This window comes from Oculina patagonica, unplaced genomic scaffold (assembly GCF_052425735.1).
Source record: "Oculina patagonica isolate OP01 unplaced genomic scaffold, crgOcupat unplaced2, whole genome shotgun sequence".
Lineage (NCBI taxonomy): Eukaryota > Metazoa > Cnidaria > Anthozoa > Scleractinia > Oculinidae > Oculina > Oculina patagonica.
Window position 1 is genome coordinate 1,838,418 of NW_027558036.1, and position 26,143 is coordinate 1,864,560.

The 26,143-nt window shown below is 38.3% G+C and overlaps 1 protein-coding gene across 1 annotated transcript; it reads left to right on the forward strand.

Moving 5' to 3' along the window:
• Positions 1 to 9,504: 9,504 nt before the first annotated feature.
• On the forward strand, positions 9,505 to 24,928 carry LOC144640217 (uncharacterized). The gene is made up of 5 exons (XM_078499419.1): positions 9,505 to 9,575; positions 10,684 to 10,871; positions 18,147 to 18,272; positions 19,570 to 21,159; positions 21,673 to 24,928. The coding sequence occupies exons 1-5, from the start codon at positions 9,505 to 9,507 to the stop codon at positions 22,074 to 22,076; spliced, it is 2,379 nt and encodes a 792-aa protein (XP_078355545.1). The 3' UTR covers positions 22,077 to 24,928.
• Positions 24,929 to 26,143: the final 1,215 nt, after the last annotated feature.

Consider the following 26,143-nt stretch of genomic DNA (forward strand, 5'->3'; position numbering starts at 1 on the left):
CACCGCGTAGAAAATAGATTCGCCAACTTGGATTTGACCAATTTTTTAGAAAGTCACAAAATAACGGAAATTGATACAAAATTAAATCAAAATGCTTGTGGAATATAAAACTACGCAAATCTTACAATTTTCTTGTAAAAAAGCTGTAAAAAATAAAGAAAAATGTCAAAATTCGCGATCGTTGGCCAGACATGCTTGTAATTATGACGTTGCCATGGCAACGTCAAAAATAATGGACAGGTGGTTGACATCTTAAAATTTTTGTAAGGGAAGAACTAACAGCTATTGAGAGTTTCAGCATTATAAAAAAATCTTACGGGGGGGGGGGGGTGGGTGGTAGCATCCACTCCCCCCGCCCTCTTTGTAAATCCGAGGGTTAATATATAACGAGCTAAGTGCTCGAGTTACCAATATTTTAAAAATGCTGAACAAGTAACTTAAATACAACAGTGAAAAGGGGAAAGTGCAAATTTTGTTAAACAATGATATCGGCAGCTCCGATCGAGTTGAAATATTACGAAATTTCCTATCCATTCTGTTGGTATTAGCTTCAATACCACCAGAATATGTTTCGTCAATAAAAAGAACTTTCAACGCACGATCCATCATAAGGTTTACTAAGTCTAATAGCAATCATGGCAAGACAAGTGAATGATGCGACCGCTGTAATTACATTTGGGCCCCTGTGAAAAATAATCGTCGTTAAGACGATATGCGAATGAGGCGAAATCATAATGGTCTATATATAGGTAAACAAAATGCAGAAAGAGCCATTTTCTCGTTTTCCTATGTCAAACCTCTAATAATTGTAATAACAGCTATTGCGTCGGCACTGCACGATAGAGTCGTAGCATGTAAAGCCAGTGATTTTTTTCTATCTTCAGAAGTGTTGTGTCATGTTATCATGTTTATTTAAAGTAGACAACGGGAATTCTCTAATTTTTCTCAGGGTGCAGTCGAGTAGTCGACTACGCAAGCTGCCGAGAAAATCACTTCGTACAAAAAGGGACGCCCGCGCTCGTCACGTCTCCTTGTGCGAATATATTCTCTCGCGTGCTTCCGTGATTAGTCGACCTCGAGCTGTTGAAATTTTGTTTAAAATACTAAATGATTAGTTGAAAGTTTTGCATCCTACACAGAGACGCTTGGTTCACTGATTATTTACGTCGTTCTTGTTCAACCTTCTATAGCCCGTCTAGTAGCTTCTAGTATGCTCTCGGTAGATGTTATCATTTAGCGCGGCAAATGTGCCGGCTGACAAAGATCAAAGAAAATCGTTATCCTGGACTTCTTTAATTTGAAACAAAAATTACCAAGCTCTCTGCCCGCCTTACTTAGTTAAACATTTCGTCTTACTAAACAGTTTAAGCGATTCTGAACTCAAACTTTCGATTGCAATCAATGTATGCTGAGTTTATTTTCAATTTTACCTAACGTAACAGCGGAACGGCGTTTCTGAGAAAAAAAAATAGCATCATAACAATAAACAATCTTGCACGATAAAAGAAAACAAGCGATAAAAGTTATTTTGAATTCTATCGCTGGGTTATTAGAGTTAAAAGAGCAGAGAAAGCGAATAACACGTTCGCTTTCAGACAACGCAAAAACGACTCGTCTCAAATCGGGGCCAAACAAGAACGTGAATTTTTTTCGCCTGTCATGCGCAGTTGATTTTGTGACCTTTTCCTTAGCCTCTGGCTTCTCGGTCATCGTCCGTGCATACCGCGTTTTCTTTGCTTGAAGTCCCTATTATGTTGAAGTGATTCCTCAGTACCGCCTTGCACATCCTTACCGCGCATAATTTTACGCGTAATTTGCGCGCGCACATAAGCAAAACGGCGGCCAGGAAAATAAATCTTCGTTTTCTTGTAAACGAATATAGTTACCTATATTTTTATTGCATAATTTTGGCTTACAGATTGTCCTCCCTGAGTTAGAAAGTTAGGATTTTTTTCGGAAGGAAAAACGGTATAGTTAAAAGCGTTCACGTTCCTTTGCTCGTCGACGCAATGAATATCCTTGAACACAATGACAAGGACTGGAGGAATATTTTGAGTTGTTGTCGTTTCGATTTGTGTGATTTTTCCTATAAGTTTATTATATGTTACAGTGTTCGTTATGCTAGGGACTTTCTAGCAATTAAGTTTTGCCACCGCAAAATGTAATGTGGACCGATCATAACGCACGTGATAAATAAATGGGGCGTACATGGGGTAAGATTGACCCATCATATCTCTTTTAGCGAGCATGGTGACCTACTGTATCTTTTTTATTGTATTTTTCGGAAAAGCGCTTGGTAGAGAACATTCAGGAAAAGTTTCAGAAAAAGACTCGTTCGACAACATCTATATCTGAGAAAGTACTTTAACTGTATACAATTCCCTTATCCAACCCTGTTGAGATATAGTGTGAGATAACCGATTAAAAGGGCTTCGCACCCAGGCGGACATAGAATACAAAATAGAGCTGGAAGGTTATTTTTTATGGCTGACAACGGTTTCCCAACGGTTTCTATAAGTTTCTGTAAGTTCATTATATGTTACACTGTTCGTTATGGTGGCGCCTTTCTAGCAATTAAGTTTGTTTAAGCATTACCTTAATAAACTGTGCTTCCAGCCACCGCAAAATGATCAGAACGCACGTGATAAATAAATGGAGCGTAAACGGGGTAAGATTGACCCATCGTATCTCTTTTTGCGAGCATGGTGACCTATCTTTTTATTGTATTTTTTGGAAAAGCGCTTGGTAGAGAACATTCGGAAACGTTTTAGAAAAAGACTCGTTCGACAACATCTATCTCTGGAAAGTTAAGGTTTATACGCCGCTTATGGATTGAAAATTTGATAATTCATCTCCACTGAGTGTTCCAGCTTGAAATGTTCTTTCACCGCACTATTTCTTTAACGATTTCTTACAAAAGTTTACCCACTTTCAAGCCGAAAGTTCAAGGCGACGAAGACCGGATGTGACGTCAACTTTCGCGTTTGACCGCTGTGAAACTGGGAGCATAAAATACCAGTTTTGCTAGCATAATCGGGGTGGGCCTAGCGCCAAGTAGTAAACAGTGGTAATATTGATTCATCAAAGTATAAGAGCTTGAAAGTGCTTAAAACTAATTACCAGCCACCTTACGAGAAGACTGCAAGCTTGCGAGAGGCGAGCATGGTAGCGTGTCAGAAAATGTCTTCGCGAGAGAAGATACGACACGCGAGCGCATCCTCCTCGTAAGAAATGATTTTCTCACGAACTCGCATGCTTGTCCACTTGACTGACCCTGAGAAAAACAAGGGACTTCCTTTTGTCTACAATTATTGGCAATAGGCCAGTGGCTATAGCTACTGCACTATTTATTCATTACAATTGGATGAGCAAGTATCTTATCTTGTACATCCTTGGGTTGTCTATGTCAAGACATGTCAGGTTATTGTGTCCGGTCGTCACTTTCTAATCGAAGGAAATCTTAACTTTAACATTTCTGAATTAGGTAAAAAAAACAGCAATGATGTAACAATAAACCAATAAAGGAAAATGTTTATTTTAAATTTATTAGAAAATACAGAGATGGGTTAGGTTAGAAAAATTTAAGAACTGTTGGCCATTTTTCGTATGAATACTTTTGCCTTCGAGGATGTACTTAAGCGCGATAGCGCAAACAAAACAAAAAAAAGAGAGATTTTCAAAATTATTTGAATTTAAAGTGCAAGTCGTAAGGATAACATAAAAAATTTGTGTGATTGAATAAGTTCTTCTCTTTCATATGCTGTTAATTTTTTCGTAGAATGCTTTCAGACAATCCTATCAAGTCAATTTCGTCTGGAGCCTTCACGATTCCAAATAGCGGGAAGCTTTCTATGTAAGTATTGTTCTTAACTGTTTGCAACAAGTTCACCTGCTTACAATAGGTTGTGGCCGTATTTTTGCGAGATGTTCAGACATCTTTAGGGTGACTGACAACGGTTTACAGCTCCTTTGCTTGCACATGTAAATTTCAAGTGCTATAAACCATTACCAATCCACCTTCAGGGCTGGTTAACATGAGAGATGCAAATGGAACACAAATGCATGGGGAAAAAAAAGTGTGAACTAGCATAATACATGCGGAAATGCTTATTCCGTAGTATACCACGAGAATCAAAAGTGTTGTGAAACTATTTTATACCATGCCATAGAAAAAACGCTTACTAAATTTCGTCGAGAAAAAGATTTCAGCGCACGATGGCAAGGTTTAGTTGAATACTGTCAAATATACAACGGCTTTCCTGGCTTGCGCTTGAATTTGCACTTGCAACCAAGCAAGTGAAGCGTGACTTGTCTGCCATCTTGCGCATGAATTCAACGAGTGAATGAAATTACTGTTATATAGCGGGAATCTTTTCCCCAACAGCGCGCTTTTATAAGCTACCTCTGGAAAAATGTTTCCCGTCATAGTTTCTGAGCGGTCACAATGAAGAATCTATGACGTCAGCGATAACAGTGCACTGTTGCCCGCGGATGTTGACTGACCAACGCCGTTCTTCTTTAAAAGTCTTCGCTGTGACTATACAACAAATCACTTAATGACTCGTCCCTCGGAAAATTCAGGGAATATTTTTTATTTTTGCCCGCGTAGTGTCATTTGCGGCCCGAGGGCGAAGCGCAAGGGCCGCAAATGATACTACAAGGGAGCAAGTAAACAATATTCCCGAAAAAAAGTCATTTATTATTATTATTATCAATATACATACTAGTTATGCAACGCTTTCGGGTGGTGTACATATTATGGAATATCCCACGAGTCACTTGTATTTTTTTTTCTAATATACACACGAACCTTTAGGCGAGTGTGTATACCAAGAAAATACAAGTAACAAGTGGGACATTCCGTAGGTATACCACGAGAATCAAAAGTGTTGTGTAACTATTTTATACCATGCCATAGAAAAAACGCTTACTAAATTTCGTCGAGAAAAAGATTTCAGTGCACGATGGGAAGGTTGAGTTTAATACTGTCGAATATACAACGGCTTTCCTAAATTCTGGTTTGCTGTATTTTCTATGGCATGGTTAAAAGGCCAAATAACATCCAGATAGCTAACACATTTAATGAAGTTAACATTTTCAATAACATAAGTACTTCGTCGCAATCAAAATTTTATTTACTCGATACTTCTGAGGCCTATGTCTTATTGTGTAGTTGTAGTATAAAAGAGACCTCTGAATATAATGAGTAATGGGTTGATTCATGGATAATAATACTTTACAAACTTGCATTTTCCAATTGAACTTCCGCGTCAATTCCTGCAATACTTTAGCTAAATTAGCTCGACCGGAGATACATAATTCAAGTGAACGATGTTTTGTTTCTCGCAAGACAACGTGGCAAGAAGCTGGCTCTCTTCGTCTTTACAACAAATAGACTTTGATTTTTCTTCCAAACACAATTCGCTCAGTAAGAAACTTTTCGAGGCTGCGTTAACTTGCTGTAGCAAAGCTTGCTGTACGCGTACGCACCTGAATGGTTTTCCTGCGTCAGCGATGCTGATTGGTTAAAATTCATCGGATGACGAACCTAGAAACAATCAGCTGCAGGGCCGTTAATGCAATAACGGCCCGCTAAGAGTCATTTGCGGCCCACAATGCGCGTGTTTTCAAGAATGCGGTATTCAATTTGGCCGCGTGTATTGATAATAATGGGCCTTTTGTTTCCCTCGAATCTCAATGTTTCCCGCGGCTCCGCCTCTGCTCAGGGAAACAAAATTGAGTGTTTCTTCGGAACCAGTCATTAAGTAATACTATTCGACGGTAGTTCAGCGTGACCTTCATTCGGTTAAACTTCGTAGATTAAAGACCAATCGTGCAAGTTTGCGTGTGCAGTTTTGAACCTCACTTTGTTTTATATCGCTCGCTGGAAATTCAACTTAGTAAATTTAATAGTAATGAAAAACCTACAGGGCAACAGCAAGCGTGTTTCTTTGACTGACCACGAAAGGCCGTGTTTGTTTTTATCCGTGGGGCGAATAAAAAAACCCTGATTAGTCAGTTAACCATGCATGCCCACTGGCGATGATTTAGAGTTTTATTTGCATTCGGCTCGGTTTAATACAAATATTCGCCTTTCATAGTTAAACTCAGTGCGAGATCGAGGGGGTCTAACGGTGCTCCCATGAGCTTCACTCAGTGCAGTACAAAATTAGAAGCATCGATGTCTCAAAGGTAACGGGATGTTAGAAGAAAACCCCGACTTATTTGGAAAGACAAAATTCACAAAGCTCGACGTTTACCAACATTTCATTTCCATCACTGTCAAGTTTAAAATGCTTCACTTTATGCACTGGTCAGCGATTTGCAAATAAATGTTTACAACTGATAGACCAAGGGGAAACTGTGATCACCATGGTACTTCTGAATTCAATTTCAGACGCGTTACTGTTGTCGTTGACAGCAAGCTTTTCGAAATGTATGGTTGCTTACTTAATGTTTTTCTTTTATTAGATTTATGATACGGACGGACTTAAAAACAGTGAGTCTTCGATCTTTCACTGAGGACTTTTCTAATCTGACAGCAGACATGTAAGTATGACGCAATTAGGTTTATCCACTGCACTAAGAAATAGAAAAAGTAAAAATTCAAAAATGAAACAAGAAAGTTGAAACCAAGGTTATTTTGCATTGTTTCTCACGCGTTCTTAAGCTTTTGCGTTGAATTTAACAGTCTACAAACAAAACTTTTCTCTGTACTTAACAAATAAAGAAGCCTCGACTGTGCTCTGTTCTGTTGTAAAGCACGCAGGAAGCGGCTAGAGCACGAAAGAAGTGTAGGGTGAAACGCGAGCCGTAGGCGAGTGTTTCTCCCTACTTCTTGAGTGCTCTAGTCGCTTCCTAAGTGCTTTACAACAGAACAGAGCACAGTCGAGGCTTCTTTATTTGTTTTATAATTAAGAAATTCTTTAATTTCCCCACGAATTCGCGCAATTATTTTCAAAACAAACTTTTTTCAAGCGAATAGCAGTGGCGTCAGCGTACATCTGTACTCTGATAAAGTACGCAACAATTAGCCAATCACAAAACTTGTTAGAATGGTTAAAAGAATTTGATTGGTTGAATAAGACATCAGCTGTCAACAGCTGTCAAACCATCAAGTTTGAAACCATCAAAGTTCAGAAATCCACAAGCTGAAAACGTCAAGTGGAATCCGAATTTTAAACACGAGTCCTTGAAGTTCTTAGGACTTTTAGTACAACACAGGATAGAAAAGTAGACTGTTCAGTGAAAACCGGCTGAATTCTGGCCCATGAAAACTTGCACGTTGTTAACTTGACAACTAGAAAACAAACTGCTCGAAGCTTGTGGCTGGTACTTCACAAAATGCGGCCGTGCGGCGTGTTTCGCGAATCATTTACAGCCATCGGATTCAAGGGAAAAATTACAGTCGGCTGCTGTGGTTGCTGTGGCCTTCCATCCATCGCACTGTTAAGGATATAGAAACAGGATTGTCTTCCTGAATTGCATTGGAGGTTTTTAATTTCTGGACGTCTGCTTCTGGAATGACAGGTAAACTTGTGTTCGATGTTTTCTTTGTTTTCGCGCTTGTTCAATTTTTTCTAACTTTGCAGCAGCTTGATTGAAGCTTGAAATTCAACCCTTTTTGCAATAAAAATTCCTAGGTTTAGGGGTGAATTGTTTAGGTGTCTCTCAATAGCGTTGCGAAATCCAAGAAGCGATGACCTCGAGTAAAGTTCACCGTCTTCAGTTGTTCGAGCTTCGGCGTAGAATTTACCGAAGTTGTTGTCTAGCTTCTTTGTTGGTCATTTTGTGAAGGCTTTTGGCAATTTTTCTTTCACGACACCAAGCTGTTTTGAAAACGCCAGAAAAAATTATTCAGTATGTGATAAGTCTGAGTTGTGTGTGTATTCGCTAGCTAATTTAGTTTTCTGTTTTTTGAATTGCTGTTTGTTTGTTTTGTTTTTTACACGAAAATGTAGCTGTGCGTGTTTTATCTAAAATTCCGTACTTAAATAATGTGAAACTCATATTCAAAAACTCAGATAGCCCATTTTGTACTATCTTTCGTGTTTTTCGTTTCTGCTTTCGTTATAATGTTTTCAATTTCGGCCTTGAGTTGTTTACAAATCTTTGGTTGGATGTTTTGTTGTTAAGCTTACTTTCCGGCTCGGTGTTTTTTTTTCCGTAACTTGTACCTTTCTATCGCCGTGCAATTTGTGCTGTTAGGAACAGGACGTTTTAAATTAACTGACGCTAAAAGCTCGTTCTCATTCTCGTTTTTCAGGTCAAAAAAGAAGATTTCAGGGTCAAGACAAAACCCGAGAAAGACGTTCGGGAATAGTGGTCGGCCATATTGGGTTGATGGCGTGACATTTCCTCCGTACATCTGGACTCTGATAAAGTACACTGTTTCAGCCAATCAGAGCGCGCGTTATATGAAAACTTAAGTGTAATATATTTTATGAATGGACAGCAAATAGACGGACATGATAACCAACTAGTAGAGCCTGGGCTTATAGCAAAGGGAAACCATTGCGAGCCAATCGTGACAATTACTGGGCAAACAGCATTACAGTTGTATATATTAACAAGCTTTGACATAATAGCGGAGCTCTTAAGCGCAGCACCATACGCATGAAAGAAGGAACACTATCGAAATGAGTTTTCATGGTCAACATGGATAGCGGCATGGTTCGCGGGCGCGTACGTCGTACGTACGGAGTTGCGCAAGATGGCCGCCATATATAGTTTGATGGTAGAAATAGTGAAGCAAGAAGGCCGTATAAAGGCGACCGTATAAAGGCGGCCTTTAAAATTTAAAGAGGTTTGAAAAGAAAAACAAGAAGCAATGAAACAAAATGTGGCTGAAAATTACGTGTAGAAAGTAATCGACCGCCAAAAAAGTGGACATTGAGAGCCATATATAATCGATCGATGACTTTCGTGTCTCTCTGTAAAGCCAGCATCGTACATGAAGGAGTATCGAAAGCTAAATCGGGTTGATATAATAAACAAACCATTTTATTGCTACGGGGTAAAAAAAAAAAAAAAAAAACTTCACACTCTGGCATTTGAACTCACGACCTCCCGAGCAGCAGACTGGCACCTTACCAATTGAGCTAATCCGACAAACTCTGTAATGCACGTTGAATATATCCTATATCAATGTAATAGATATTGTGGAGTCTACTAAACTGCTGCGAAACTATAACAGGATCGCGAAACTATTTTCTATTGCTAGAAAGCAGATAATTTACTGTACTCTAAAGTAATTTTTCGTGCCATGAGTAATGATTTTGCCCCGCTTTAAGATTATTATTTTTGTCGTACTGCTGACATTCGGTTTAACCGTGAGCTATTTAAATTTGTCTTGCACCTATAAACCGCCATAAACATTAGTACTTTGGCCGCTTATTCACTAGAATGAAAACAATGTAAACTCCAGTGAAAATTAAATAAATGGGGAGCTCCGCTTTTAGGCGTGCCTAAATCTATATATTATCTTTTGTGTCCTGTAGAAGCATGGAAGATGGACAAATCGGCACCCTGAAAATTGTGGGCCCTAATCAGGAAGAACGTTGTATTGTACAGCTGTACGTAACCGTAACAATTTGTATGCATTTATGATACATTTGATTTCCAGAATATTCCTTTCTTTTATTCTTTATACGGGGTGAGAGGTGCAGTGGTTAGTCAACTGGACTAATGATTGAGAGGTTTCGAGTTGTAGCCTTGACATGGGTCACTGTTTATTAACGTTTAGTAAGAATACGGCCAGGAATACAAGAAAAATTCGAATTGCTCAACTAACCATAAATCCAATGAAAACACAAAATTATAAGCTAATTCACAAAATTATCCACTAAAACGCTGTTCAGCTTCTTCATTTCATCGACAGCGCAAATGTCCCGCTCACCGCCGATATTTAGCTGGTCTGAAGCGTCAATAAACACCCTCATCAGTTTTCACTCAAAGGTTGCATTAGTTTCTTCAGGTTTAAACCATAAATTTTAGATGATTTCCTCATTGAAAACTACTAGATTTGTGGTATGATTCTTGCCTTATCAAGAATGCAGCGCTGAATCAGTTTGAAAAGTTTGACAAAACTTTCGCTCTCATTCGTCTGTTCACTTCTTGACAATAAAAACTAGCCAATCAGCCCACGGAAATTCGCTCAGTTATTGTAAAATAAGAATTCGACAACATTTTTCCATGGTCTACACTCTTATGAACGATAGACATGACGTCGTAAAATGTTTAAATCTCAAGGGAATCCACGAGCCGTAAGGGGAGTGGTTTCACTGCAAAGTTTTGGACATTTTATGGCGTCATTTCTATGGTCTACAACAACGTAGACTATGGAAACATGTGGTCAATTTTTCATACAATAACCTTGAAAATTGACTGGTGAATTAGATGGAAAATCAGCTCGAAGACCTGGGCGCGTGCGCAGCTCGTAAGATCGCGGTTTTTACACTTGAAACCGTCAAAAGTGTGGGAAATTTTGCCCCAAATGTCCAGCTGACACAACTTGTCAGATTTTGGTGTTGGAAACGTGGCGTCTGTTAGCCGCTTCATGCTATGCAAAGAGGATACTTTAAGGCTGCGTCAGCGATTGTCCATATTGCACAGACTTTCTTTTTTTATTACCGAACTTTTAATTTCCTTACTAAAGCTTTTTTTTTTAAATTTACATTCTAGTGGTCTAGGTAGCTCGGAGTACATAACCCTTCCCGAATGGGAAGACCACTTACTAGAGGCCTTTCACCGAGCTGGATTTGAAAGTAAAAGCAATAGTAAATACGAAGTTGCTCCATGTTCCACGGGAACGTTTGTCAATGCCTCTGTCAGCGATCCTGATGAGCTGCAGTGCTTGGAATGTCCTGCGGGTAAGTCCAGTGACTGGTTCATCTTATATGAAACTCATTAACCTTCATTATTAAATGCGGTGAAACGTAATAGCTGTGATCATAACGGTCTTAATTTGTTTTCCAAGCAAAAGCCGAAGATTGGGTATGATGAGATATCAACCGATACGTTCTTATTCACACCTGATAAAAATCAAATTATTAAATGAGGTCCATGTTTACAACAATATGTCTGCAGTTCGTGGAAATAAGTAAAAAATTAAAGACTGTTTTTTTATCGTTACTGGACGAGTAATCTAGAATAACATTTCATCCAACTTGAGTGAAAACCTATAAATTACTTTAAACTAGTAAAAATAATTCGTAACTTATAAAACCGTAATAGATGTGGTTCCATCAGTATGTCCGGCAATTTTCTCACTCCTAGTACATTTTGAATTTCACTCTATTTTCGTAATTTCTTTTTTTATTTGCTATAATTTGTAGCTGCATTAGTATTTGTTTGCGAATACTTGTTACACCGCTTCTTATTAAAGCGTGAACACTTAAAATATGTCTGGAATGTTCTTTGTCTTTTAACCAATCACATGCGAGAACTTCAGACCGCTGAAACCACATGGGTTTCCATCGGTCACGGAACAATATTTGGTTCTCGTTTCGCTCCAATTTACAAGTAAACACACTAATTGTAATTCCTTCCTTTTTGAGAACATTCACTGCTCCACTGAAGAATAGGTTTGAGTGATTTTTTTTTTTATAGAAAAAATCGAAAAACCGATGCGCCCGACGCTACGATTTGCCCCAGTTGCCGCCAATTTTCAAAAATTGTAACGAATACCGTTCGCCTGATGGCATGTTACAATTTGTACTGAGATAAGCTTGCATTTTCCGGTTTTTATCTCACCCCAACTATTGTAGCAGACCTAAACACTGATAGAAGGAAGGTTTGTTTCTTCGATAACAGCGAAACGATAGCGGGAAGGAAAAGCGAAAATCAAACGATTGAGCGATTGAGGTGTTTACTTTGCACCAATCACGCCAACATTTTGAATAATTTTCGTCTGGAGCCTTTGCAGTTTGCAGTCTTACGATCACGGAACCTCTAATTGCCTAAGGGTTGAAATCGTTTGCCGAAATAAATCGAATCCCTTGTTCTACCGAAAAGATTTACAATCAGTAACGAAAACTCCACAATTTTGTATTTTATATTCGGTTTATCGTGTTTACATCTTATGTCTAGACATGTCTACAACATACTGCATGCACTGAACCATGTCGTATATCGTCGCTAGAGAAACCGTCCTTTTTTTTCTTTCAAAAATCCCTGAAACCATGTTCTGGATGTGGCCCTCGATACGAAAGAATAGCAGTTCTTTAAATTCTTAAAAAAGACAGAGCGTGTATCCTGAAACAAAATAAGAACTAAAGTTGCTCCGTGACCGATGGAAACCCATTTACTGTTTGTGGTTTCTGCGGTCTGAAGTTCTCGCATGTGATTGGCTAAACACAAACATTCCAGACATATTTTTTAGTGTTCACGCTTTTATAAGAAGGAGTGTAACTGCGCTGCGCAGTTCTTGCTCTGCACGTCCTTTTTTTTTTTTTTTTTTTTTCTCAGTGACCAGACTGATGCCCCCGCTCGGCCAGGCTGGGGTCACGCAAGGTTTAAAAGCTAGAAAACACTTACTAACGGGAAATTTTCAAATGCTTTGGTCTTAATAAGCATGTTAAGCGTGAGATGTCCGATTTTGAAGCGTTTTATTCAAACAAAATTCTAAATTTTCATGCCACGAAAGAAAAATATATTTCAGCGGGCCAGAATTTGTGAATAAATACCATTACATTGGTGTTAAAGAATGTGCTGACATGACAAGTTTCACTTTCGATCAGCTAGACATCGAGTCACGTAATGTAAAGCGAATCCTTTGGTCTTTACTTAACAAATATATTGTGAAGTATTTCTCTAATGGGAAATTTTTAAATGCTTTGGTCTTAATAAGCATGTTAAGCGTGAGATGTCCGATTTTGAAGCGTTTTATTCAAACAAAATTCTAAATTTTCATGCCACGAAAGAAAAATATATTTCAGCGGGCCAGAATCTGTGAATAAATACCATTACATTGGTGTTAAAGAATGTGCTGACATGACAAGTTTCACTTTCGATCAGCTAGACATCGAGTCACGTAATGTAAAGCGAATCCTTTGGTCTTTACTTAACAAATATATTGTGAAGTATTTCTCTCTTAAGTGTAATCTATTTTTTGGCTGTACCATTGAAAGGATTTTAGAGATATGAAGAAAAATTCCCTTCACAAACATGCCCTGACTTGTAACGCTTACGTCATTCGGTATGCTAGGGAAATTCCCAATACCATTACGTTGTTTTCAAAGAATGTGCTAGCTGACATGACAACTCTCACTTTGACAACTTTGCGTATCCTCTGATCTTTTTCTCCTTTTTTGTCTTTACAAATTAAAGACTGTTTAGTGTGAATTATTCGATTTTGAAACGTTTGACTTATGGAAAATGATAAATTTCCACGCTTTCAAAGAGAAATATAATTCAGCGGAACAGAATCTGTGAATAAATACAATTACGTTGGTGTTAAAGAATGTGCTGACATGACAAGTTTCACTTTCGATCGGCTACACCTCGAGTCACGTAATTTTTCAAGGCTTTTATAAGCTACCTTTCAAATCTTTGCGAATCCTTTGGTCTTCACTTCAAAATTCAGCGTGAAGTATTTTGAAGCGTTTGAATCAAAGAAAGTACTAAAATTTCATGCTTTAAAAGAAAAATAACCTTTAGTGGGCAAGAATTTACATTTATTTACATTACGTTTGTGTTCTGGAATGTGCTGGCGTGGTAAGTGTCACTTTCACAAGGCTTTGATGACGATAGGCAAGAATCACGCAATGTTTTGAAAGCTTTAAATCTGCTACAAATGGAAACTAAACAAATCCTTTGGTCTTAAACTAGTATGTTAAGTGTGAAATATTCGACTTTTTAGCGTTATGTATTTTTGAAGCTGTGTCATCTAGAAGATTTTTGAAATCTGAAGGAAAACCACTGAGACAAAGATGTAAGGCTTACTTCACTGGTAAAATTAATTCCCCGGGGAATTCCCATTCAGCTAAAAGCAGCTCTAGTGTTCTTCTCAAATTTGATTTAATTATTTCCATTTTCGGAGTGAGTTATTCAATCTTTAAACGGAAATTCGATACAACACTGGATGCTGATTTAAAAGATTTTTTGGTTTCATGGATCAGGATCGTGGGAATTAAATTTGGCCAGCATTAGCATATAAGAAAAATAATTAATTGCAGATGGAACTAGTCAACCATGAAATGTCACACAAGGTGTTTTCTTACCATTTTGTTTGTCAGTCACGACAGTTTTTGACGTGACGCGGGTAAAGGGGATCAGAAGGGGGGGGGGGGGGGGTTCATATTTTATTTCCCCACGTGGCTCCTCTAGGGTGGTCACGTGACCAGCGCAGTTTTAAGCTCTAAGAGCTTCTTGTTTTTTCTCAGTGACCAGACTGATGCCCCCGCTCGGCCGGGCTCGGGTCACGCAAGGTTTAAAAGCTAGAAAAAACTTACCAATGGGAAATTTTCAAATGCTTTGGTCTTAATAAGCATGTTTAGCGTGAGATGTCCGATTTTGAAGCGTTTTACTCAAAGAAATTTCTAAATTTTGATGCATCGAAAGAAAAATATATTTCAGCGGGCCAAAATCTGTGAATAAATACCATTACGTTGCTGTAAAAGAATGTGCTGACATGACAAGTTTCACTTTCGATCGGCTAGACCTCGAGTCACGTAATTTTTCAAAGCTATTATCAGCTACCTTTCAGATCTTTGCGAAGACAATAATCTTTCCTTACAAAATTCAGTGTGAAGTATTTTGAAGCGTTTGAATCGAAGAAAATACTAAAATTTCACGCTTTAAAAAAATACGCTTTAGCGGGCAAGAATTTACATTTATTTACATTACGTTTGTGTCCTGGAATGTGCTGGCATTAGCAAATTTTTACTTTCACAAGGCACTGATCGGCAAGAATCACGCAATGCTCTGAAAGGTTTAAATCTGCCACAAACGGAAACTAAACAAATCCTCTGGTCTAAACTTAGCATGTTAAGTGTGAAATGTTCGACTTTTTAGCGTTATTTATTTTTGGAGCTGTGTCATCCATAGGATTTCTGAAATCTGATGGAAAACCACTGAGACAAACCCTGACTTGCAAGGGTTACGTCATATTGCTAAATTAATTCCCCGGGGAATTCCCATTCAGCAAAACACAGGTCTAGTGTTTTTCTCAAATTTGATTTTATTAATTATTTGCTCCAATATTCCATTTTCGGAGCTGGTTATTCAATCTTTAAACGGTAATTCAAGACAACACTGGATGCTGATTTAAAAGATTTTTTTGTTGCACGGATCAGGATCGTGGGAATTAAATTTGGCCAGCATTAGCATATAAGAAAAATGTTTAATTTCGGATGGAACTAGTCAACCATGAAATGTCACGCAAGGTGTTTTCCTACCATCTTGTTTGTCAGTCGCAACATTGTTCAACGCAGGTAAAGGAGATAGGGGGGGGGCGCATTTTTTGTTCCCCCCCCCCCCACATGGCTCCCCTAAAGTGCTAACGAAACCAGCGCAGTTGTAAGCTCTAAGAGCTCTTGTTTAGTTTTGTCGGTGACCAGACGCAGACCTCCACTCGGTCAAGATTGAAGTCACGCGATGTTTAGAAGCTACAAATCAGTAACAAAAGGAAACATGTTCTCTTTTTTTGTCTTTACAAAAAATGTTAAGTGTGAAATATTCGATTTTGAAGCGTTTGACTCATGGAAAATGCTAAATTTCGACGCTTTCAAAGAGAAATATAATTCAGCGGGCCAGAATCTGTGAATAAATACAGTTACGTTGGTTTAAAAGAATGTGCTGACATGACAAGTTTCACTTTCGATCGGCTAGACCTCGAGTCACGTAATTTTTTAAAGCTATAATAAGCTACCTTTCAAATCTTTTCGAATCCGTTGGTCTTTACTAAACAAATTTATTGCAAAGTATTTCTCTTTTAAGGGTTATCTATTTTTTTGGGCCTGTGTCATTGAAAGGATTTTAGAGACAAAAAGAAAAATTCCTCTCACAAACATGCCCTGACTTGTACCGCTTACGTCATTCGGTATGCTAGGGAAATCCCCTCTGTTCTAAAAACAGCTTCAGCGTCCGCGCGTGGGAATTCGGCCAGAATTTGCATATAAGAAAAATTATTAATCGCGGCTAGAACAAGTCAACCATGAAGTGTCACACAAAGTTTGTCAGACGCTTCATTTTTACAGCCGCCTATTGTAATACGAAACCGAAAAGAGGGGCAAAATTTTGACCTGTTAAAGAGGTTCAAAAATAGTACTAACAGTATTGAAACTGCGAAACACTGCCATTGGGCCAGTTTTCAGTTTTATGCAAATGGAGAATATTGTCGAAATTCTCACGGATACTTACGTTCCTGGCGTGAAGCCAGACGTACTTATATATTGATCTTGCAGACCCAGGGGCAATTGTTGTAAACTAACGCCTGAAAATTCCCGTCGTTGGTTTCATGGATCAGGATCGTGGGAATTGAATTTGGCCAGCATTAGCATATAGGAAAAATATTTAATTGCGGATGGAACTAGTCAACCATGAAATGTCACACAAGGTGTTTTCTTACCATTTTGTTTGTCAGTCGCAACATTGTTTGACCCAGGTAAAGGGAGGGGGGTGATGCATTTTCTGTTCTCGCACATGGCTCCCTTAGAGTGGTCACGTGACCAGCGCAGTTTTAAGCTCTAAGAGCTCTTGTTATTTTTCGTTCTGTCGGTGACCTGTACCAAACCTCCACTCGGTCAGGCTCATGTCACGCGATGTTTAGAAGCTACAAATCAGTAACAAATGGAAACATTTTCTTATTTTTTGTCTTTACAAAGAATTTTTTGTGTGAAATATTGGATTTTGAAGCGTTTTATTCAAAGGAAATTCTAAATTTTCATGCGTCGAAAGAAAAATATATTTCAGCGGGCCAGAATCTGTGAATAAATACCATTACGTTGCTGTAAAAGAATGTGCTGACATGACAAGTTTCACTTTTGATCGGCTAGACCTCGAGTCACGTAATTTTTCAAAGCTATTATCAGCTACCTTTCAAATCTTTGCGAATCCATTAATCTTTACTTACAAAATTCAGTGTGAAGTATTTTGAAGCGTTTGAATCGAAGAAAATACTAAAATTTCACGCTTTAAAAAATATGCTTTAGCGGGCAAGAATTATTTACATTTATTTACATTACGTTTGTGTCCTGGAATGTGCTGGCGTTAACAATTTTTACTTTCACAAGGCACTGATCGGCAAGAATCACGCAATGCTCTGAAAGGTTTAAATCTGCTACAAACGGAAACTAAACAAATCCTCTGGTCTAAACTTAGCATGTTAAGTGTGAAATATTCGACTTTTTAGCGTTATTTATTTTTGGAGCTGAGGATTTCTGAAATCTGATGGAAAACCACTGGGACAAACATGCCCTGACTTGCAAGGGTTACGTCTTTGGTAAATTAATTCCCCGGGGAATTCCCATTCAGCAAAACACAGGTCTAGTGTTCTTCTCAAATTTGATTTAATTATTTGCTCCAATATTCCATTTTCGGAGCTGGTTATTCAATCTTTAAACGGTAATTCAAGACAACACTGGATGCTGATTTAAAAGATTTTTTTGTTTCACGGATCAGAATCGTGGGAATTAAATTTGGCCAGCATTAGCATATAAGAAAAATGTTTAATTTCGGATGGAACTAGTCAACCATGAAATGTCACGCAAGGTGTTTTGTTACCATCTTGTTTGTCAGTCGCAACATTGTTCGACGCAGGTAAAGGGGATAACGAGAGGGGGGGTGCATTTTTTGTTCCCCCCAAATGGCTCCCCTAAAGTGCTCACGAGACCAGCGCAGTTGTAAGCTCTAAGAGCTCTTGTTCCTTGTAGCTTTCGTTGTTGCTTATTCTGTTGTTGATGATAATGATGATTATAATGGGGACGACAATATTAATGTAGCAGTAGTTGCTGTTTTTAGATCACATTTTGAATAGAAAGCGTTTCAGTAAAGAGGACCCTTGCTTCAATTTGTGGGCATCACACACAAAAGCCATTCATGATCATCGCATTAGGAAACATGGATGCTCTAATGTAAACCATAACAATAAGTTGTCCATCACTGTTAAGAGCAATGTTTGTTTTCCTTTTCAAACATTTTTATAGGTGGTTTTTACTCGGACACTAAAGCGTATGTTAGCGAGGGCTGCCGGAAATGTCCCAATGGAACTTTTGTGCCCTACAATAAAGCGCCTGGAAAAAAGGCACAAGATTGCATTGCTTGTCCACAAGGTGAGCACATAAATAAAGAGCAGATTCTTGATCGTTAACACAAGATATATTAGTAGGCTTTATGTTTCCAATCTGTAACCCTTACTATAGAAGCAAGAAGGGGTAAGTGAACGAAGGGCACTAGGTCACTATATATACCTTATTAAAACCAATGGAGAGGAGGGAGGGAGGCTTTTTGTTATGGGATTGAAAACCGAATGAAATGTTGCTCAGCCAGCCTAAGCTTATTATTAGAATATTTACCATTTCGCTTTATCAAGTTTGTTGACATGCATTTTACACCGCCGCAACCCGTTTAACATTGAAAATAATTTGTTACACATAACACTTTGAAAGCGTCTCTCAGATTTCTCAAATATCGCTATGTTTCTTTTTATACCATTTTAAAGCCACAGCCTTTTAACCAGGCTGAAATTCAATAATCGGAGAAATCCTTTTGTGGAACAGCTATCTGAGAACATTTCAACACAATTCAGCTAGATCGGTCGACACTGTGCATGACAGCTAGCACATGATTGTCAGAGTGAGATCATTCGACGTTAGAGGATCACGTGCAGGAAGTGATTCAGACAGGAAGTTACTGGTTTATTCTCTCGCTAGAAGGAGTACTTAAGCAGGTCTATGGTTATGACATTGCCTTGAATTTATATTGATGTATAAATTAGCCTTGAGGAAGAAATGAAATAGCGCTCCTGGAAATTGCACTCTCAATTAATGTGGGAATAAAGATTGTACCTTGAATCTTAGATTGTGTTTTACAGGAATGTATAATGACGCTTGGAAGTTCTTATAGTTTTGTCCCCACATGTTTCTTTAAGGAGTGTACCTTAATTTAAAAATATTGATTTCGTTTACCTGCTGACTGTCTTGAGAGTATCGATGGCTTTCTTATTCTCTCGTCAATTCTAATTACAAATTTGAGAACATATCATTGATCCAGCTAAAGAATAGTAATTGCAGGTTAGAATTGTTTTAACAATTCTAAAAAGTCATTAGAAAATTAAGATCGAGAATCGTTTTCGAGTAGCAAGTGACACTGAATAACGAATATCTCTTTAACTGTGTTGTGCAAAGTTGATATTTACCATCATTTCTTTCAACACTTATCCCACGTGTAGACAAATCTATTCAATCCTAGCGGTATGCAGGATGTTTGCCCCATTTAAACCAAATTAAATAGACAGTGAGCTAGCGCTCACGAGTCTACTGTAGCTCATTGGTTATGCGTCCGACTGGTGTTTTATATTATATAATAAATTATATAATTATTAATTTGTAGTTTCCACCTTTATTGCAGGAACAAATACAAGCATTTTTGCAGGATTCAGAGCCTGCAAATGCTTGGATGGATTTTTCCGGATACATCTTTTTGAAGGTTGTAAACAGTGTGATCAACCTGGACTGAAATGCGTAAATGACTATGCTACTCTTGAGTCTGGCTACTGGTGGAAATGGGGAAACAATACACACAAACTATTGTATGAAGAGTACACCATGAATCTCGTGAACATCACTCCTGTTGTAGGAAATTCTTCACGCAATTCTTCGCGTAACGGTTCCCTCATAGAGTACCCTTACGTCCTGCCTAAGACACATAGATGCCCAAGAAAGGAATCGTGCAGGGGAGATCTAGATTCTAAATGTGATGATGGCTATGAAGGTCCATTATGTGAGGTGTGCAGTGCTGGGTACTACAAGCAAATGCAAACATGCAAAACATGTCCAACAAAGACCTGGATGGCCGGCCAGCTGTCAATTGCAGCAGCTGTGATTGCGATAATCATTGCACTCGTGGTGTGGACAAGCAAAAAGAAATGCAAGAAGAGTACTGGACGCTCTACAGTGGATATGATTCTTGGAAGACTGAAGATCGTAATAGGCTTCTACCAAGTAACGTTTGGTGTCCTGGAAGCATTTGCCTACATAAAGTGGCCAGAATCACTCGCGCTTATTGGGAAATATTCAGAACTGTTACAGCTGAACGTACTCCAGATGGCACCTATTCACTGCATACTACCAGGTTTGAAAGTCGATGCATTTGGAAGCTTGTTTGCCATTCTCGCTTTAAATGCTACCGCCATCACGATGTCTCTCGTTATCTACGGACTGAGAAAGCTCTTTCTGATGCGGAGCAGTTTAGATGAAAGGGATCTAGTGGTGAAAACTTCACAAGCGAAAGAACTAATCTACAGAAACTTGTTTTTTGTTCTTTACGTGACGTACCTGAATACATGCTCTAAAGCAGCAAGCGTGCTCCCCTTGGCTTGTCGGGAACTTTGTGACGACGAAAACGAAAAAGAATGTCCAAAGTTCCTCAAAGCCGATTACAACATAATATGCCATGGTCCAGAGTACAATCGTTTGGTCATCGTTGCATACTGTGCGGTTTTCTACATACTCCTTCTGCCAGCCGTATCGATGACAGTTCTTTGGAAACAACGAAAGGTGATTGGTGAAAGCGAAGCTGACAACGAAGCATCTCACACACAGGAACCAAGCACAGAAGTTTCCAGGGGATTGCGATTCCTATTCGAGAATTATAATTCTCATTCGTGGTATTGGGAGTTTGTCGAGATGGTTCGGAAGGTTGTATTGACATCCGGTTTGATACTTGTGGGAGGAGAAAGCAGGGCCTATGTTGGACTTGCGTGTGTCATGTCAGGTCTCTATGGAATGCTCTTTGCATATGTCCACCCCATATTGGATAAATTCGAGAACAGGTTGATGCTGACATCCCTCGCGGTTACCTTCGTCAACCTCGGCATTGGAACTGTTAGCAAGATTCCCAAAGAAAACATACCCGCCTCAATAGACTCATACGTGGACAGCACCGTGTTTACGGTATTAGTCATCGGAGCTAACTCTTTGGTGATTGGACTTTTGGTGGGTAAGTGTCGCGGTTTTGACATGTTTAAAATTTTAACCTACAAAGGCAAATACCTCTTTTGTGGATGGGCGGGGGGGGGGGGGGGGGGTATTTACTCTATGCCAATGTACTGCTGATGGTTTGTAGCCAAATATACCTTGTGGGTAAAAGTTTGAAAATGCATCAATCATCGGTCATTTTCAATGACGGTCATCGGCCCACGGAAGATTCGCTATATGAACAAGCCAGTCCCAGAAAGCGGTCCAATTATCTATACGAATACAATTTATCGTTTACACAGGACCCATATGGATAGCAGTTTTTATAAATAAAATGGTCATCCTGTATAAATATGTTTTAATTATTATTATTATTATTATTATTATTATTATTATTATTATGTTCCTTACTTAATGTTTGCTTATTATTATTATTATTATTATTATTATTATTATTATTATTATTATTATTATTATTATTATCGTGTCCTCATTATTACTTGATTACTAATCCGTAGCTTCTTTTTCTTTGCAGTCCAGTACCTTCTACTAGTTTACCGCCACATAAAAGAGTGGCGCAAAAATCCACAATGGTCCTTTTCGTGTTTTTTGGCCATGCTGCTGCCTCTGAATGAGTTACAGGGCGAATTACGTGGATTGGTTGGCAGGAATGCTCTTAAGCAACAACTGCAAACTGGAAAAATAAACATGCCGTCGATTTCAAACACTTTAAAAGACACCGGAGCTATGGAATTTAGCCTTGAGGAAATCGACGAAACTAACGTGAAGGAAACTCAGAATAATGACAAGAAAGCCGATACCAGAAGTGAGGTGACTAAAATAACAAAACCCAAACCTAGCACGATTTATCCTGAAAGTGACGTAGTCATTGCGGACATTCATGAGCCACCAAACGAAACATACGGGACCTCCTTTTGAGCAGTGTTAAAATGTTGCGAGGTATCACATGGATATCATTGCTTTTAAAGACGCCATAATTCTGTTTGTAAGAGGGGGGCGTAAACCTTTATTATAATCATTTCATCGGGCATTGTGGCGTACTTTGCGGGCTAAAATGGAGAATTCAGTGGCCTAAAATATATTTTAGCCCGCTGCAGTGGACCAACGATTAGAACTGAAAACCATTCAACTGTTCGCGCCGTTTTCTTGCTGGCTGGCACAAGCTGGCATATTTTCAAGCTTCGTTAAATTTGAGTCGAGACGCTTCGAAACTGTTTTTGAGCTTTATAACGACAAAATTTTTAAAAGACTGAACGGGAAAGCAAATTTTCAGTCTTCTCAGCTAGATGAAGAGTAATTACAGAAACTCAAAGAAGAATCCAGGCGGCGAAAAGAATGTGAGTTTGTCTTCGTCGAGCGAAACTCGTTCAGTTGAATTTCAGGCATATTCCAAACTGCCAGTTCAGTTAACAGTACAATTAATTTTAAAACTTCTAAATGACGACTATTTCTTTGCTGCCGATAGAATTCTGTAATTTCTTTTTCAAGCAAAGATTTTCTGCCAAGTTTTGTAAAATTTTAAACCTAGTTTTCAATCAGAAATAAACGCGGCCGACTCACGAGTCGGCAGTTTTCAAGATATCGCTTACTTATTTTAGTTCCTTAACTTAATGCCCTCTGAAATGATTATAATAGTAATAGAGTTGATGTTCTTGGGCGTAAATATGTTTTTGGCCCTTCTCAGAGCTCATTTTTTAAAATGAGCCTGAGTCGGGCCAAAAACATATTTACGCCCGCGAACATCAACTCTATTGTTATATTATGTTATTCTTCACTTAAAAAGAAGAAACTAGTCGAATGATGTTAGCTGATGTAATTTGTAATTAGGAATTTGGTAGCGTTTTCAGACACTAATAAAAAATACGTACTCAGGATTAATAAAGTTATTAATAGTAAGAAATTTGGTACTGACATTTATAAGTAGCAATTTGGTAGTGTTTTTAGTCTCTTGACAAGAAAATACTAAGGTATAATAATGAAATTTATAATTAGGAATTTGGTAACGTTTTTTAGTCTCCTATCAAGAAAATGCCAAGGTCTAAGGTCTTAAATCACAAGATTCTCATGTTTTACAAAGTTATAAACAATAAATCATGAACTAAAATTACGGAGCACTAAAAATAATATTTCACTTCATAACAACAGTTTTATTAAGGTATTTTGTAGTGGTTATAGCCACCAAACAAAAAATCGTGATTTTATTTATGATCAAGAATTAAGTAATGTTTTAGTCTCTAAACAAGAAGATTGTGAGGTTTTTTATTTCATTTATAATCAACAATTTGGTAGTGTTTTTAGTCTCTTAACAAGGTATACTAAGGTTTTCTTATTCCATTTATAATCAAGGATTTGGTAGTGTTTTAGTCTCTAAACAAGAAAATACAAAGGTCTTATGAAGTCACTTGTGATTAGGAATTTGGTAGTGTTTTTGACTGTGGCGCATTGTTGTATTTTGCGTCCTCAGATAGTTTTATTGTAGGATAAGTGACGTTCATTCAATTTTCTCGACAGACATGATAACCCTTGCCCTCTAAACAAGAAGATTGTGAGGTTTTTTATTTTATGTATAATCAAGAATTTGGTAGTGTTTAGTCTCTAAACAAGATATTCAAGAATTTGGTAGTGTTTTCAGTCTTTAAACAAGAAATACTAAAGTTTATTACGTTATTTATAATCAAGAATATGGTAGTGTTTTTAGTCCTAAACAAGAAAATACAAGGTCTTATGAAGTCACTTATGATTAGGAATTTGGTAGTGTTTTTGACTGTGGAGCATTGTTGTATTTTGTGTCCTCAGATAGTTTTATTGTAGGATAAGTGACGTTCATTCAATTTTTTCGACAGACATGCTTGCCTTGCTGTGAAGCTTAATCAAATTTTAACGGCAAATTATTACAATTTTCTTTGACGAGTCAAAATACAAATATTGGGAAAGATTTACAAACGCGAGCTTCGCACTGAACCGATTTATTATCCAACCGCTTTTTTGCTGTAGAATTTTTTAAACTTTCTCAGTAAAATCGCCTGTGTCGGTTTAGATTCTTCAGAAAATTTTTGCAGTACATTTTTGTTTTTCAGTGCAGGTTCATTTCAGTTTTGTGGAACATTTGCAGGAAACTTTCATTAAATGATTTGTTTAAAAGTAAATTGAGCGTTATGCAAGCATTGTTTTACGGAGGCTTTACGATTTGGGGCATCGTCTATAAGAATCTCTAGTTCACGACTAAGAAAGTACGACCGTGCATCTGATCAAAACAACGGAAGAGTACTTCCATTCTGCCTAAAAAGCCCGGTTTGAATTTGATAATTACCAATACCGACTAAAACCGACTTTCTCAAAGTTTAAAAAGGCGTCTCCCGTAAAAACTCCTTCGATTACACAAACCAATCGGAATACACTGCTTTTAGCAAAGGCAATGTGTGATCTTCCTGGTTCTAATTGAAAATTCCTCGAAAGACAGAATACGAAGAGAGCTTTTGGAATACGAGCTGGTAACCACTGGGTATCCAGCCAACCAAAAAGGTAATCTTGGCTGAGTATAACGTGCAAAATACGTATTTGCATCGCGCGTGATTTGTACGCCATGGAATGGTGTTTGATAATAAATTTTCTTGAACAGCGGAGAGCCGTCTGACTATTAATATCACAGCACTTCTGATTAACCAAGCATGTTTGTCGTCGGAAAGGCTTTTAATTATGAGCACGGTTTTATGTAATAGGGTAGAAAATTACTTGTTGTTTAGAAAACACTGTAAAGTGGGTCATGTTTTGCTGGAGAAGGAAACATAAGCCTCTAATAAAGCCTTCCTTTTGACCTTTACTGGTGTCTCTGCTTCTCTCATTATAACCCCCACTGACAGATTGGTCACATTCATTTCTGTCTCGGAGTATGTATCGAGCGTTATTTCCATTCTTTTTCGGGACCAAATTCTCCATTTCCATTACTTTGTACTGTGCGTGATAAGTTAATAGCACGTCATTTTGTATTTGACATGGGGCCTTTCACACAAAAATCTTGCGGCGAACCCCCAAAAAGTAGTATTACGTAGGCGGTTTCACTATCACCTGGGTTGCACTCGTTTTTGTTTTTTCGAGAAGATGAGAAACGCACGAAAGCTTGGGACGCCAGACGGAGCAAAAAGTAATTCAGATTGGCGATGGGAGAAGGACACTTGCTGTTGTTGTTGTTGTTGTTGTTTTTGCCGTCTGAAACACAAAATATCTAGTAATTCCCCCTTTCCCCACTTCCAATGTTGTACCATTGTAAAAGGGGATGGGTGGGAGGGGGATCTCTATTTCCTAGCATTCGTGACGAATTGTCGCGTTTTAAATGGTGTCCCAAGTACTTTTCTTTGAGATTGTGATTTTCATAAAGACGCGATAAAAATTAGCGATTGCTACGTTTATTTATTATTTAGTCAGTCGCTATAGTACGTTTCAACCAATGACGTTTTCAATCAGTGTAGTTTACCACGAGTTTCAAGATCCTCGGGGAGGGGGGATACTCAAACATGTTTTGTTTTAATACGGGAAGGCTCAGTTCCGAGGTCGAAACCCCTTACTCTTTCATATACCATTTTTGACAGAAAAGGTAAGCCTTCCGTATACCTTCGATAGAAAATGGTACCCCTTTCAGATACCTAAAGAGAGGATACTGCATTTCTTTTCTTAATTTTTCACTTTCGCCTACAGTTTCGCTTACAGCTTTGTCTCCCCTTTTATAAAATTCCAGCGAAAAGGTAGCTCCCCGGAGCCTCCGAGTAGAGTCCGATTTAAGAAGAGCCCCGTCCCCGACCGGGTTCTCAAAGAATGTACTCTAGTTGCAGAAAAACGTAACCAATTAAAATAACGGAACAGAGCATCGGAATTAGCAGAGTAAACAATCTGCTGAGCATGAGAGACTAACAAAACCTGTCTGAATCAAAACGGCGTGGGGGCAGTTTCTCTTTGGTGTCCAGCCTTTCCCGAAATGTGACAGTTCTCTG